Source organism: Elaeis guineensis, chromosome 8, assembly GCF_000442705.2.
Source record: "Elaeis guineensis isolate ETL-2024a chromosome 8, EG11, whole genome shotgun sequence".
Taxonomy (NCBI): domain Eukaryota; kingdom Viridiplantae; phylum Streptophyta; class Magnoliopsida; order Arecales; family Arecaceae; genus Elaeis; species Elaeis guineensis.
This window is the reverse complement of record NC_026000.2, coordinates 138,393,623-138,405,688: the sequence shown is the minus strand read 5'-3', so window position 1 is coordinate 138,405,688 and position 12,066 is coordinate 138,393,623. Positions and strand designations below refer to the sequence as shown.

At 42.5% G+C, this 12,066-nt stretch overlaps 2 protein-coding genes across 2 annotated transcripts; both read right to left on the bottom strand.

The window, feature by feature from the left end:
* Nucleotides 1-3,499: 3,499 nt before the first annotated feature.
* Nucleotides 3,500-5,847, bottom strand: LOC105049460 (uncharacterized). Its single transcript, XM_010929110.4, has 2 exons — nt 5,231-5,847; nt 3,500-4,279 (listed from the first exon to the last, which is right to left on the bottom strand). The coding sequence occupies exons 1-2, from the start codon at nt 5,805-5,807 to the stop codon at nt 3,678-3,680; spliced, it is 1,179 nt and encodes a 392-aa protein (XP_010927412.1). The 5' UTR covers nt 5,808-5,847; the 3' UTR covers nt 3,500-3,677.
* A 181-nt stretch (nt 5,848-6,028) lies between these two features.
* LOC105049501 (subtilisin-like protease SBT1.7) lies at nt 6,029-10,968 on the bottom strand. Its single transcript, XM_010929156.4, has 2 exons — nt 8,572-10,968; nt 6,029-6,162 (listed from the first exon to the last, which is right to left on the bottom strand). The coding sequence occupies exon 1, from the start codon at nt 10,924-10,926 to the stop codon at nt 8,614-8,616; it is 2,313 nt and encodes a 770-aa protein (XP_010927458.3). The 5' UTR covers nt 10,927-10,968; the 3' UTR covers nt 6,029-6,162; nt 8,572-8,613.
* Nucleotides 10,969-12,066: the final 1,098 nt, after the last annotated feature.

Below are 12,066 nucleotides of genomic sequence, written 5' to 3'. Positions count from 1 at the left end.
TCGAAGTTCCTGGACTCATTCTCTCTCTAGTTCTCTCACTCTCTCTCGCTGAGTCCCCCTGATTCTTTTCTACTGTTGCCTAGTCTCTTCTCTGACTTGATCGTCGGAGGGTCCCCGCCAGAGGCATCTCCGGTCAGTGTGGACTTCTCTTGCAGGTGTTCGTTCCCGACGACCAGGTGATGAGGGGATTGGCCGCAACAGCATCAAAGTAGTATAGCAAAAACCACAACAACTGTTCGAGGACTACATGCAACAGACTGAAATCTCAATACATGCATGTAATTGTAAGATCCTTGTGAGTAGAACTACCGATGGATTCGATTTCGGCCTGTATCAAGCTCCACCCATTCATTGGAGGCATCTAAAATCTCCATAGCAGTATCTTCTACGATTCCTCGAAGATTTCTATATACGAAGAATGGGATGGATGTCATTTCTTTTTCTCTACTCCAATCCATAGCAAGTGTGATCAATTTCTTGATAAATATAGAATTAAACTCTTGGGTAGTAAAGCCTTCAAGGCTTCAAATGAGCTCAGGTCTATTGCCGAGTCCCAACTTCACATTTTAGTGAAGAAGATGGAAAAGGGCCTCAATAGAGCATAAATGCCGTTGAGTCCGATCCCCATTTTTCAATGGTGGAACTAAGACCCCCGCTTCTCTGTGGTGGAATGAAGATCTCCGCTCTATCATGCCCACAGTTTGAATAACAATAAGGCCCTCAAAATCCAAAGTGGAAGGATAACTTTGGCACGTCTTCGACAAATTTGTGATACTCCCTTTGTCCGACCCAGCTATGATTCGAAGTCGGGAGTAGGGAGCTAGTGTTAGGAGAATTTTTGCACCAGCCGAAGACGTGAGACTTGGAAGGCTCCCGTGCTGCCTTACCCGCCGTGCATATCCCTTGAGAATTGCCTTGGCTCCAATAGGTTGCTTTAATTGCCTCTCCCTCTGTCCCATCCATGGGCATCATGACAGGACAAAAAAGGAGAAGAGAAAAAGAGATGGAGGGCAGAAAAAAGGTGGCAGGAGATCGAGAAGGATGCTCGCATATCCGGCTTTTGCCCACAAATGCATGTGCTCTCCACGTGCGACCAATCCCACTTCAGCTTCTGATCTTGATCTCTGATCCTGGTATCGACCTGTACCGAAGTAAGATCTTGACGATCCAAAATCAGGTTGCCAAAGCTTAGATGCTGATCCAAAAGATATCGCGACTCAAGCTTCTCCTTCAAAAATCTTTGGCCAATCCTTACTCCTGATCATATGTCACCCCAATGACTATGACAGAATATTTCGAAAAAAGTTAATCCCCTCATGGTCTCATCATATCATGCATTCTACAGTAAGCTATGTCCCTCTAGCTTCTGCGCTCGCATATCCAGCTTTTGCTCATGGGTGCCCGCGCCCTCTGCACTTGTCTGATCCTTGCCTTGGTCGATGAGCTTCGTGGTGGCCTTGACGCTCTCATTGGCTATCGATCCCAATATCAACCTCTAGCCCCTGGCTTTGGTCGTTGGCCCACAAGAAACCTCATAATAGTCTTATCATGTCACCCCATTTAAAAAGAGCAACAGTCATCAGATAAAATAAAGCAAGCTCCATTCTCATCTCTTGATTTTTAATCCAAACAATTAATGAGGACGGTCCTCACTTGCTATGAGATAACATCACTTTCTATTCTTTGGACAACCAAAGAGTCAGACGTGATTCCCAAGAGCATCATGAGAGGCAAAATAATCTTTTATGGCCTTTTATTTTTCCAAGGCTCCAAACTCACCTATAAAAAAGGTAAATAGAGAACCCCAAAAAATACGCTTCATCTCTCTCGTAAACGCTCTTTTCCATCTATTGCTCATAAATCTAACTTAAGCGTGGAGGGTCCCCATCGGAGCTACCTCCAATGGAGGCTTTTCTTGCTGGTCCGGCTGCTGTCGATTTACCAGACATAGCCTCGCTCTAGCGTTTCCGACCTGGGACAGATTTTTGCATCAACACATATGATGGCTTTCATTATGAATTTAAGAGGAATCAATACTATATATATATATATATATATATATTATATATATATATCTCAAAGTACAAAAATGAATATTTAAACAATGGTAAACATTTGATCATTATTTCGGTATAACAGCCCATTGTAGTTATAACTGTACTTATAATTTAATTTTAATTATCTTAGTGAAAGTAATCTAATACTGTTGTTGTATATCTAAAATTTGATATTTTTATGAAATATATCAGATTAGTAAAACAGAAAGAGGAAAATGAAGAGATGTGAGAAATGGAGCAGGATTACCTGACCTGATACTCCACATTAGTACTAGTCTTACTTTTTTTTTTTTCTTTAAATCTTTTTTTTTTGGTAGATGAAAAAGAAAAGGGGAATACTACTTTTGTTTGCAAGAGAACTACTATTGCTAACACAAAATAAATATGATCCAATTTTTGTAAAATGGTGGTCCACCCCTCAAGCTCATTCAGGTCTGGCACTCCTCGGATGGCTACCCTCCAAGCACAAATGCGGGTTCCACAGCGATGGGGACTCGCAGTCCCTTGTCGCATAAGTGCAGGTTTGGTCTATGGGGTCCACCTGCAAGCTGGCTTGTCTCTCCTTTTTCTAATGCTACATCTCCCTCCCCCTCCCTCCCTCCCTCCCCACTTCAATTGTCCTCTCTTTCCCACGGTAGAGACAAGCAGCTAGCCATTACCACAAAATCCAGGAAGTTGTCCCCGGGTTCCATCTTCAGACTGTTCAGCATTTACTATGATGTTAAAGGGTCTAAATTCACGACAAACACACAGACTAAAACAAGTCAGATGTAGACACTAATAGTCTTTGGAGCTGAGAGCACCAGGTCACTACAGACAGACATAAATTGGATTAGATGGATTAGATAAAAACATATAGCAGATTATATAAATCAAAACTAGACAAGAAAAACCCACCGTAAGATCAGCTGAGCAGCCTAGGAATGCACAATCCTTTACATTCAAATTTGGCTTCCGCCATTAGAAAATGGGTAGGGAACCATGAGCAGTGGTAGACAGAAAACGAAACTGACTCAAAATCACAGGATTGTGCCATTGGTGTCGTGATGGAAGATCTAGAAAAGCTTCAATTTCTACCATAGAATGTATAATTTCTAAATCTAAATTAGATCACCATCTATAAATGCTTCCTTATTCAAGATATTCAAAAGAATATATCAAGGTTTTTCCTCTTTAAGAGGATGTTAGGTTGTCTAATTGACTTAGAAAAGGCTGATCAAAAACAAGCATGAAATTTAATTTCCATTCAGAACTAGAAATTTGCAGTTCCACCTTGACTATTTGCTAACAATATATAAAGTTATTTGCCTTATCTAGATCTGCATATCCTAACAAACAGCAGGCATAACTGCGAACAATCTTAGATATTAATCATCCAAGCAAGCCCATAGCAATATGATTTCAGTGCTCATGCAGTTGAAGTTGATGATCATCGGATAAAGTAGAAGAACCTGCACTTAATTAAGATTAGAGGAGAAAGGAGAATGTTTTACATTCCTGTGCTCTCAAACTGAATGCAGCTCAAAATTGTTGCATTTGATTAGCAACAGCACAAGAGTTTCAGGAACAATACAAACATGTGAGGTTATAATACTCCATGGAAAATTTGTACTGATAAGGCTAGAAACCCCTGTAAATCACAACAAAACAAGGCAGAATAGCTTTTGAATTAAACACGAAGAGCTCATCCAAATTTGCGTAAATTCCTGCAGTGCCAGCTACCGAATCACACTCCTCCAAAGCATCTTGGTTTCTTTTCACTCTCCCTGCAATCACCCTGCATACCAACATTGCCCTCTTCTCATCATCTGAAGAAATCTGAGCAGTGTCATGTGCTCTCCCACTAGTTGCCATTGTTCGGATCCTTCCAAGCACATCACCCTTGAATCCGTTCCTTATAATGCTGCAGACATTGCAGTACGGGATCGAGTCACACAGGTTGGTGGTCCCATTCAGGCCGAGGGAGCACAAAAATGTGGTACAGTGGAACCTTAGGAGCTCATTGCCATCTGCGATGCACCTCGGATGCTTCTTTGCAAGCTTGCTGGCTTTACTTTTTATGGAGTCCCTGTAATCTTCAAATTTTGCGATTGTCTTTTGAGTGTTGTGGACTTTGAGGATCCTGTCTATCTCGCATATTGGTGCTTGTTTCTTGAGCCAACTTGACTGGAATATGATCTCTACTATGTTTCTACTAGTGTCCTCGGGACCTAATTCTGAAACTGAGTAGGGAAGTTGAAGAAAATAACTTGAATTTAGTAATGACATGAATTTTGTTGCGGAAGTAAGTCAGAGAAAAGAGATTAGAAGCAGGTGCTATAGGAAGTGAGTAGCCATCGATAATGTACAAAAAATTAGAATTGCTATCTTTATTAAATTGTCCGACATAACAAATGGCTCAAGCTGTTGCAGTATGAGTTTAGAAAGATCCATTTTATCAAGTTCACATGATGCAAAAGATGTCAGAAGCTAAGCACTGCAATATTTGTGATTAGATGAGACCATTTTCTGAAAAGTGATCAAAAAATTAGAAAATTGGATGCCGCCATAGCTTGACCAATTGAGGAGTGTGGATGCTGTGCATAAGGGAACAATCATTAAAACTCACTACTAAATTTGGATTGAATGCATTCCCATCAAAAGTATGGAAGTACTGGGAATTTATTAGCAATAGTTGACTAACTACCAATTTGAAGTAGGACATCAAAATGCAAGCAAGTTGTCAGAATTTACTGCTAATAGTTTAAGTTTTCATGTAGTTTTAAATTCATCTCCTCTTGCAGTACTTTTCTTTTTAAACACTTTTGTGGGGTCTTTGCCTCTCGGCTTTTCTGTTTTCTTAGACAGCCAGGAAATATCACTGTTCTAGTAAGGTCAGGAGACCTACAAAATTTCCAAGGCTGCAAACAGATCAAATCAAAAATCAAAAGTTATATATCAACATCTTTAAGTTGCATAATTAAGGATTCTTTAAAAGGAAAATAAAATCGATAATCATATAAAGAAATACTAATTACCCCAATTCTTTCCTCACAAAAAAAAAAATGATGAACAGGTATAAAGGCAACTATTGCAACATTGATAATATCAATGAAAGAGAATAAAAATTATGAAGAAAATGGGGGAAGATGAAGGAAAAGCAAGGAACAGAGGATGAAGAAGGGAGATTCTACCAGCGTGTCTAACCGCCTGGTGAAGCTCCAGAATCTCAGGTTTCCCAAAGATCTCCCCACAGTCAGGGCAGGTACAGATGGTCGTCCTCAGAGAAGAATCTCTTGACACCCCATTTATGGGATCTACCATAATATGACACTCGTAGCACCCAGAAAGCCTCCTTAGATGCATTCCTCTGAAGGACCCACCAAGAGATGAAGAGGAGGAGGCAGCCGCAGAGGCAGATGAGTGAGAAGAGGATTTGGAAGCAACACCATTTATCTCGCTTAGAGGCTTCTTCTTGGTTCTCTCAGCAGTAGTGCAGCCACTGACCGAAGCTCTTCTTTTGCAAGGCTCGGGTGAACCGATCTCCGGCCTCTGCATGACCCTGGAGTTGTCCCTAAGGTTACAAAAAGACCCCGAGCATCCGATCTTCTTAGACTTCTTTCTGCCGCCTTCTGCTGCTTCGTAGTCTTTGCAGGTAAAGAAACTTCTAAGGGCTCTTCTAGAAGATGGACTCTCTGCTTCCTGTTCGGCTGGTTGCTGGATTTGTTTGTTTCTCTTCACCAGCTCGCCCATTCTCCTTGTCTCTGCCATTGAAGAAGAGAAGCTCTGAATGAAACTATGGTGCTCTTCGATTCAGAGTTGGTGATGCTTTTATTCCTTTATGCGGTGGGTGGTGGTCCTGGTGATGGGCTTCAGTCTTTTTTATTGGTGAAGCTGCAAAAGGAGGCTCCTTTATGTTTTGTGGGGTCTGGGGTGACTTTAGATTTTTTTTTTTTTTAGCTTATTTCATATTTGCGTATCTTTTAGCAGATAATCACCTCGAGGATTTTATTATCTTTGGGGAACTGGCACTGAAAATAAGGCTTACGGGGAGTCATTACCATGAGCCCAGGCGCAGGTCGTCCCTGGAGAACTGGCACCGGTCCTCACGAGACCCAACTTTTGCCTGCAAAAGCGCATGCGCTTACTTATTGCGAGCATCAGCATGGGTGGCAAAGAGAATAAAAGACCTTTTTATCAAAAAAAAAAAAAAAGAGAGAATAAAGAAATTTACTCATAAAAAAAAAAGAAAAAAGAATCCGATGCAAGCTTTTCCTTTTTGACACTAATTTAACTATAGGTAGCCATTTGCCAATTTAACAGCAATGGCTAATGGGCTCAATCACCGTTCATCTGGTGGTATCATGCATCTGATCAGACAACTAATTAGACTCGTCAATGGAATCACTGTTCTTTTCATATAAAATTTGATGTGGATTTAATGACCATGTCTTTTGAAGATACTCTAACCAACCAGGGGCCGCTTAATCATCCTGTTATATTGTACATGGAGCCGGATGGTTTCAATTTTTTCTTTTTTGGTGTTTCTTAAATTTCAAAAAGGTTTATTTGGTGGGAAACCCGGCAACCCTTTGCCCCATAATGTATACTTGGCTGGCATGTAGCAACAGCCGATGGAGCCTCTGAAATCGAAGCTGCAGGAATTGGGTACATGACAGGCCATGATTGTACCAGACTTTGCGCCACCTAGCGGAGAATTACCATTTTTTGTTCGCAAAATGATCCATTGTTAGTTGCATCAAATGACAGCCAAAAGTTACACCCATGCCAACCCATAGGCGGAGTACATGCACATGAACCCAACCTTTGGGAAAGTAAAACTACAGCCGGGATCGATGGTAGATGATCCGCATGATCTTGGCAGAGGGAATGAGAATGTGATCCCTAATAGGTGTAAGCAGATCAGACGCAGGCCTCCATTTTTCTTTTCTTTATTTTTATTACAAATTGCGGTTTCGAATTTGATACGACCAACCTGCTTGACAGGGAAACCACATACTTGGTTGCTGCTCCTGTCAGGAGGGGCACTTCAACAGAGATGTAAACTTAATTTTTTTTTGAAAGGCTTAAGTGTAATAGTAGTGATGGTCAAATAACTAGGAGCCTTATGGGAAGTAGGGAATATAAAAGCAAGGAATTGGTAGTGGGGGAGGCTCTGATCTCGGTTCTCGATCCAGGTATGGGGCATGAGGTGCAACTGGAGTAGGATGTGCCTGGGGTTCCTGGAAAAGAGGCTGGCCTTCCATGTGAGGTGGCCGCGTATGATGGAAGACTGCATAGGAATTAGGATGCATGTGAGATGCTCGTCCATAGTTTGTCTTCCAATTGTCTAGTGCCTACTTTATCAGTGTCAACTAGTTAACCATCATTTATTTGTTTAATTATAATTATTTATTTGTTATTTTTTTCTATGTGTTGCTAAATGTGGCATGGACAATTGGGACACCAGCGAACTGAAATTTGTGCTATTTGTTATGCAATTCCAAAAGGTTTAGGTTTGAGATGGGCGTGATTGCATGGCAGTTTGGGTTTTCGGAACTTGGAACAATATTTACAACTCAAGCTGCAGCAATCTCCAACAGTTTGTCATTTGACGGGTTTTAATAAGAGAGAGTAATAAAGGGGCACGATCCTGATACCGAGAAAAATCCCTTTCATAGCTAGTACCCCATGAGACAGAAGGGAATTAGTGCAAGCAATTCATGGGAACGATGCTATACATGAAACATTATGGTATAAAACATCAATTCTCTTATGATAGATGATCCTTTTTTTTTTTGGATACTGGGATTGACCCCGTAAATATTTTCATGAGACGAAGAGGAATGGGTTGTATGAAGGATTTTTTTTTCCCCCTCGTTAAAGCATCCATCACAAGCTGAATTTGTTGACTATCAAGTATTATGCTTAAATCACATTGGCAATTAATAACTCTCTACATGCAAAGGTTTTAAGAATTTTCTATAGCCATGATTGTCAAGACGTGAAATGGTTAGTTATACCTAACCCTCTGATCCAGATTTTGTGCCGGCAAAGAAGTTCAAGCAAGTGGTCAAGAGACGCAAGACAGAAACTTTGGCCTTGGTCCAGACAATATTTGTGTTTACCAGTTTAGCATTCTTAATGGAGATTCTTATGAACTGATGAGTCAAAGTGAGCGATGACCATATATGTATAGCTTCCTGAGTATCCATTTAGAATCCATTTATTCTTGAAAAAAAAAAAGACATCCGGTTGGCCAGAAATTTATGTATTTTCACTTGTTTGAATGTTTCACTTTTCGTGACATTTATCAGGATATCTAGCCAATAATAACAAGGAGTATGTATGTTAAAGTGAGAACCGTTTTTCATGGTTAATGTTATGATTTCCTTTTTTTTTTTTCCCTCCACACTTGTTTATGCATCTTTAAATTGTAGATAATGGTAACACATAGTATGTAAATATATAGGTTTGCAACATCTTGAATTTTTATTATGACGCTGAAAACATTTAGAGGAAAAAGAAAACTGACATGGTTTTCATGAGGTAACCTGCAAGGCTTGACAGTGCACCATTACTTGGCTGAGGAAGCAAAGGCAAACACTATGGGACTCCGGACCACATGCTTTCCTCCAACTTCAGACCAGCTGAGAAATCCATAGCTTCCTTGGCTACTTCTTCTTACTTCAACCTCCAGACTGACCGAAAACTCTTGCTTGCTATATTTCCCATCAAAAGTTAGTGTATGTGGTTCAACCACCACCCTCATGCCCACAGGGGCTGCAACCACCACACGGTAAGTTGATGGTCCATCCATGACGCTCGTCAGTACCCTCTTGAAGCTGCGTCGAGCGATGCTGGCCATCCGATCAGAGATGACGATGAAAGAAGGGTAGTTGAGATCAAGATTAGCCTGACAAGTATAATCACTTCTCCTAATTATAATTCTGACGTCCGAGCTTGAGTAGTTTAGCCCACAGAGGAAATCGACGTAGTCTTGGAAACCTATGTCATAGATGAGACCGGGGTCCATCGCCTTGTTAGGATTTATATGTCCTGCTCCAAAATCTAGCGGTGTAGCTGGTAAACCGGTTTCCAGATCAGTGATAGGTTGGTGCGTGTTGTCAACCACGTTGGCTGTTGTCATGATTGCTGAACGAATTGCTGCTGGGCTCCATTCTCTGTGCAATGATCTCAGCAATGCTGCCACCCCGACGACATGCGGTGAAGCCATAGAAGTTCCAGAGAGCAGTACGTAGTCCGAGATCAGAGGTTCATCGCCAACAGACGTTATCGCTGAGAAAGGCGCCCGGGCCCATGCAGCCAAAACGTTCACGCCAGGGGCTAGGATATCAGGCTTCAGTATCTCCGGACTAATGGCGTTGGGCCCCCGTGATGAGAAGTCGGCCACCTTCGGTGCCGGCGTGGTGCCTACCTCCGTCAGTTGGTATACGATGTCCACAGTCAGGTTCTGACCCTTGGTCCTCGCTATGTAAGCCTTGATCACCTTCTCATCCTCTGGTGCTACGACGACCAATGGCGCACTGAAGTCCGAGGGCCCCATGAAAGGCCACCGATCGGTGGCGATGATCGCGCCCTTGGCGCCGCTCCTTGCAACCTCACCTATCTGCTCTTCGACATTATTCTCGATGTTATACGAGCAGAAAACAATCGTTCCATTGACTTCTTTGGCATCAAGCGATGAATGGCGGCAGTTCTCCTTAGTAGCATCGCCAAGGCCGTGGTATAGCGGTACGCCGGAGATGTACAAGCTCACCGGATAGAACGAGTTCCCCCGGACGGTTGCGAAGTCTTGTCCGAGTGTTATCGAGGCAACGTAGTCTCTGTCAATGGTCCCGGCACCGACGGTCGTGATCCACGGTGCCCCGTTGAATATAGTGTAGCCATCGGGACCACTGTTGCCTGCGGAGCATGACACGAAGATCCCCCTCTCCATTGCGGCGAAGGCTCCGAGTGCAATCACATTGCTGTAGTACGGAGTCTGGGGGAACCCGAGAGAGAGCGACATGAGATCGACACCGTCGGCAATGGCTTGGTCCATGCCAGCCAGCACATCGGTGGCCGCCGACTCGAACGTATCGCCCGCGAACAAGACTTTGTACATGGCTAACCTGGCCATTGGTGCAATACCGATCGCATTGCCCTTCGCATACTCGAAATATTCTGCTCCTGTGGACCTGGCACCGGCGGCGGTTGACGAGGTGTGCGTCCCATGTCCGAAGTTGTCCCTCGGCGAGTCGTAGTCCCAAGTCTTGGACACGTTAAGTCCCCGCTGCTTTAGTCCCTTGCTGAAGGAGCGCGCACCGATGAGCTTTCGATTACAATCGGAGGAATTGAACTTAGTTCCAGTCTCGCAGGTCCCCTTCCACCGCTCAGGGATGGGTGGCATCCCCTTATCGTCGAAACTATCGCTCTCGGGCCAAATTCCGGTGTCGATGATGCCGATGATCATCTCATCCCCGAAGTTGGACATAGGCCACAGGCCCAAATGTCTGTTGAGGCCTAGGAACTTTGGGGTGCGGGTGGTGTGGAGCCGGCCGAAGGAATCGGGGTGGATGGCGACATGCCCAGGAATTCTAGCCAGGTGTTCGACGTGGGCCGATGAGAGAACAGCGCTGAAGCCATGCATGACATGGCTGTAAGTGTAGAGATGTTGGGGGGGAGCGGTGCCAGGCGGCGAGGGTAGGGACGAGAGGATCGAGTTGTACCAGCTTTCATGGGTGGAGAAGGGGAGCGGCATAGCAGACGGATCCATGTGGATGATGTAGGGCCGGCGATCATCATCAAGAGGATTGGAGATGGCAATGCATGATAGGAGGAGCAGGAGATGGAGGAGGGATAGCTTGGGTTGGGAGGTGGAAGTCATGCCCAACTTAGGGAAGTTACTTAGTGCGAATTAATGCAGAGAGTTACCGTTACTAACAGCTATATAAATCCCATCTCCGCCGTCGGTTGCTTAGTCATCTACGCTAAAAACTTGATGGTGCAGGCCGGCATCCGTTTCAGTCATGCATCTTCTTGGATCTTCTTTGCTTGGCTCCTCTATCAAGAAGATTGCCGTCCCATAGTTGGCAAAACTTTGTAACAGCTACTACGGTTTTGTTTTATGTCTTGTTTTTCCTGTAATAGATACTCTGTAAAATCTCCTCTCTTTGCAGCACCTCCTTCGTTGGTGTAGGCAGCACCTTCGCCATGCATTATGTTCCTTGTTTTAATTCCTTAATAAAGGCCGGCTGGCTTTTTCCTCCCTTGCCATCAAAAAGAAAAAAAATCTATAAAACTTGATTGGGTCGCGGCTATGGTTCGAAGAAATCGACATAGTTGTTTTGCTTGTAGACATGGATGAAAGACAAGGATTTGAAGGATTCCAGACAAAGGATCCGCATAGAAAGATCCTTCCCTTCCGAACAGAGGAAGCATGCAGCCAAATTTATAGACTTGGATATTGATTGACCGGCTTGATCAAAAATCTAGCGGAGGAGATTTGGTAGACGAACTCATATATTCATTTGCGACACGAAGAAGGGACTGTTGATGTGACTTGAATTTGATTTGATCCATGGCACAATTCTGATCCATATTTGGACTTTAGTTATTTTTTTTGAATATTTTAATCTTTTCTTCTTATTTTAAAATTTGATAGCTCTCTCTCTTTTATATATATATATTATATATATATATAATATATATATATATATAAAGTATCATATGTTTTGTTATTTTAAGGGGCCGTCTTTTATTGCATACTTTTCATACTCCATCTTTTTAATATACTAAAATTTCTTTCATATATATATATATATATATATATATATATATATATATATATATATATATATATATATAAAGTATCATATGTTTTGTTATTTAAAGGGCCGTCTTTTATTGTCTGAAGCGTTGCATACTTTTCATACTCCATCTTTTTAATATACTAAAATTTCTTCCCATCTTTGCTCATGGATATAGGTCAAAGATTAGATCACATAAATCATTGTGTTCTATTTTT

Bases quoted from the DNA above. Each gene is read 5' to 3' on its own strand.
- LOC105049501 (XM_010929156.4), bottom strand. From the start codon at position 10,926: ATGACTTCCACCTCCCAACCCAAGCTATCCCTCCTCCATCTCCTGCTC.
- LOC105049460 (XM_010929110.4), bottom strand. From the start codon at position 5,807: ATGGCAGAGACAAGGAGAATGGGCGAGCTGGTGAAGAGAAACAAACAA. The intron at 4,280-5,230 runs GTAGAATCTCCC...TTCCCTACTCAG, and splicing joins CCAGGCGGTTAGACACGCTG to TTTCAGAATTAGGTCCCGAG.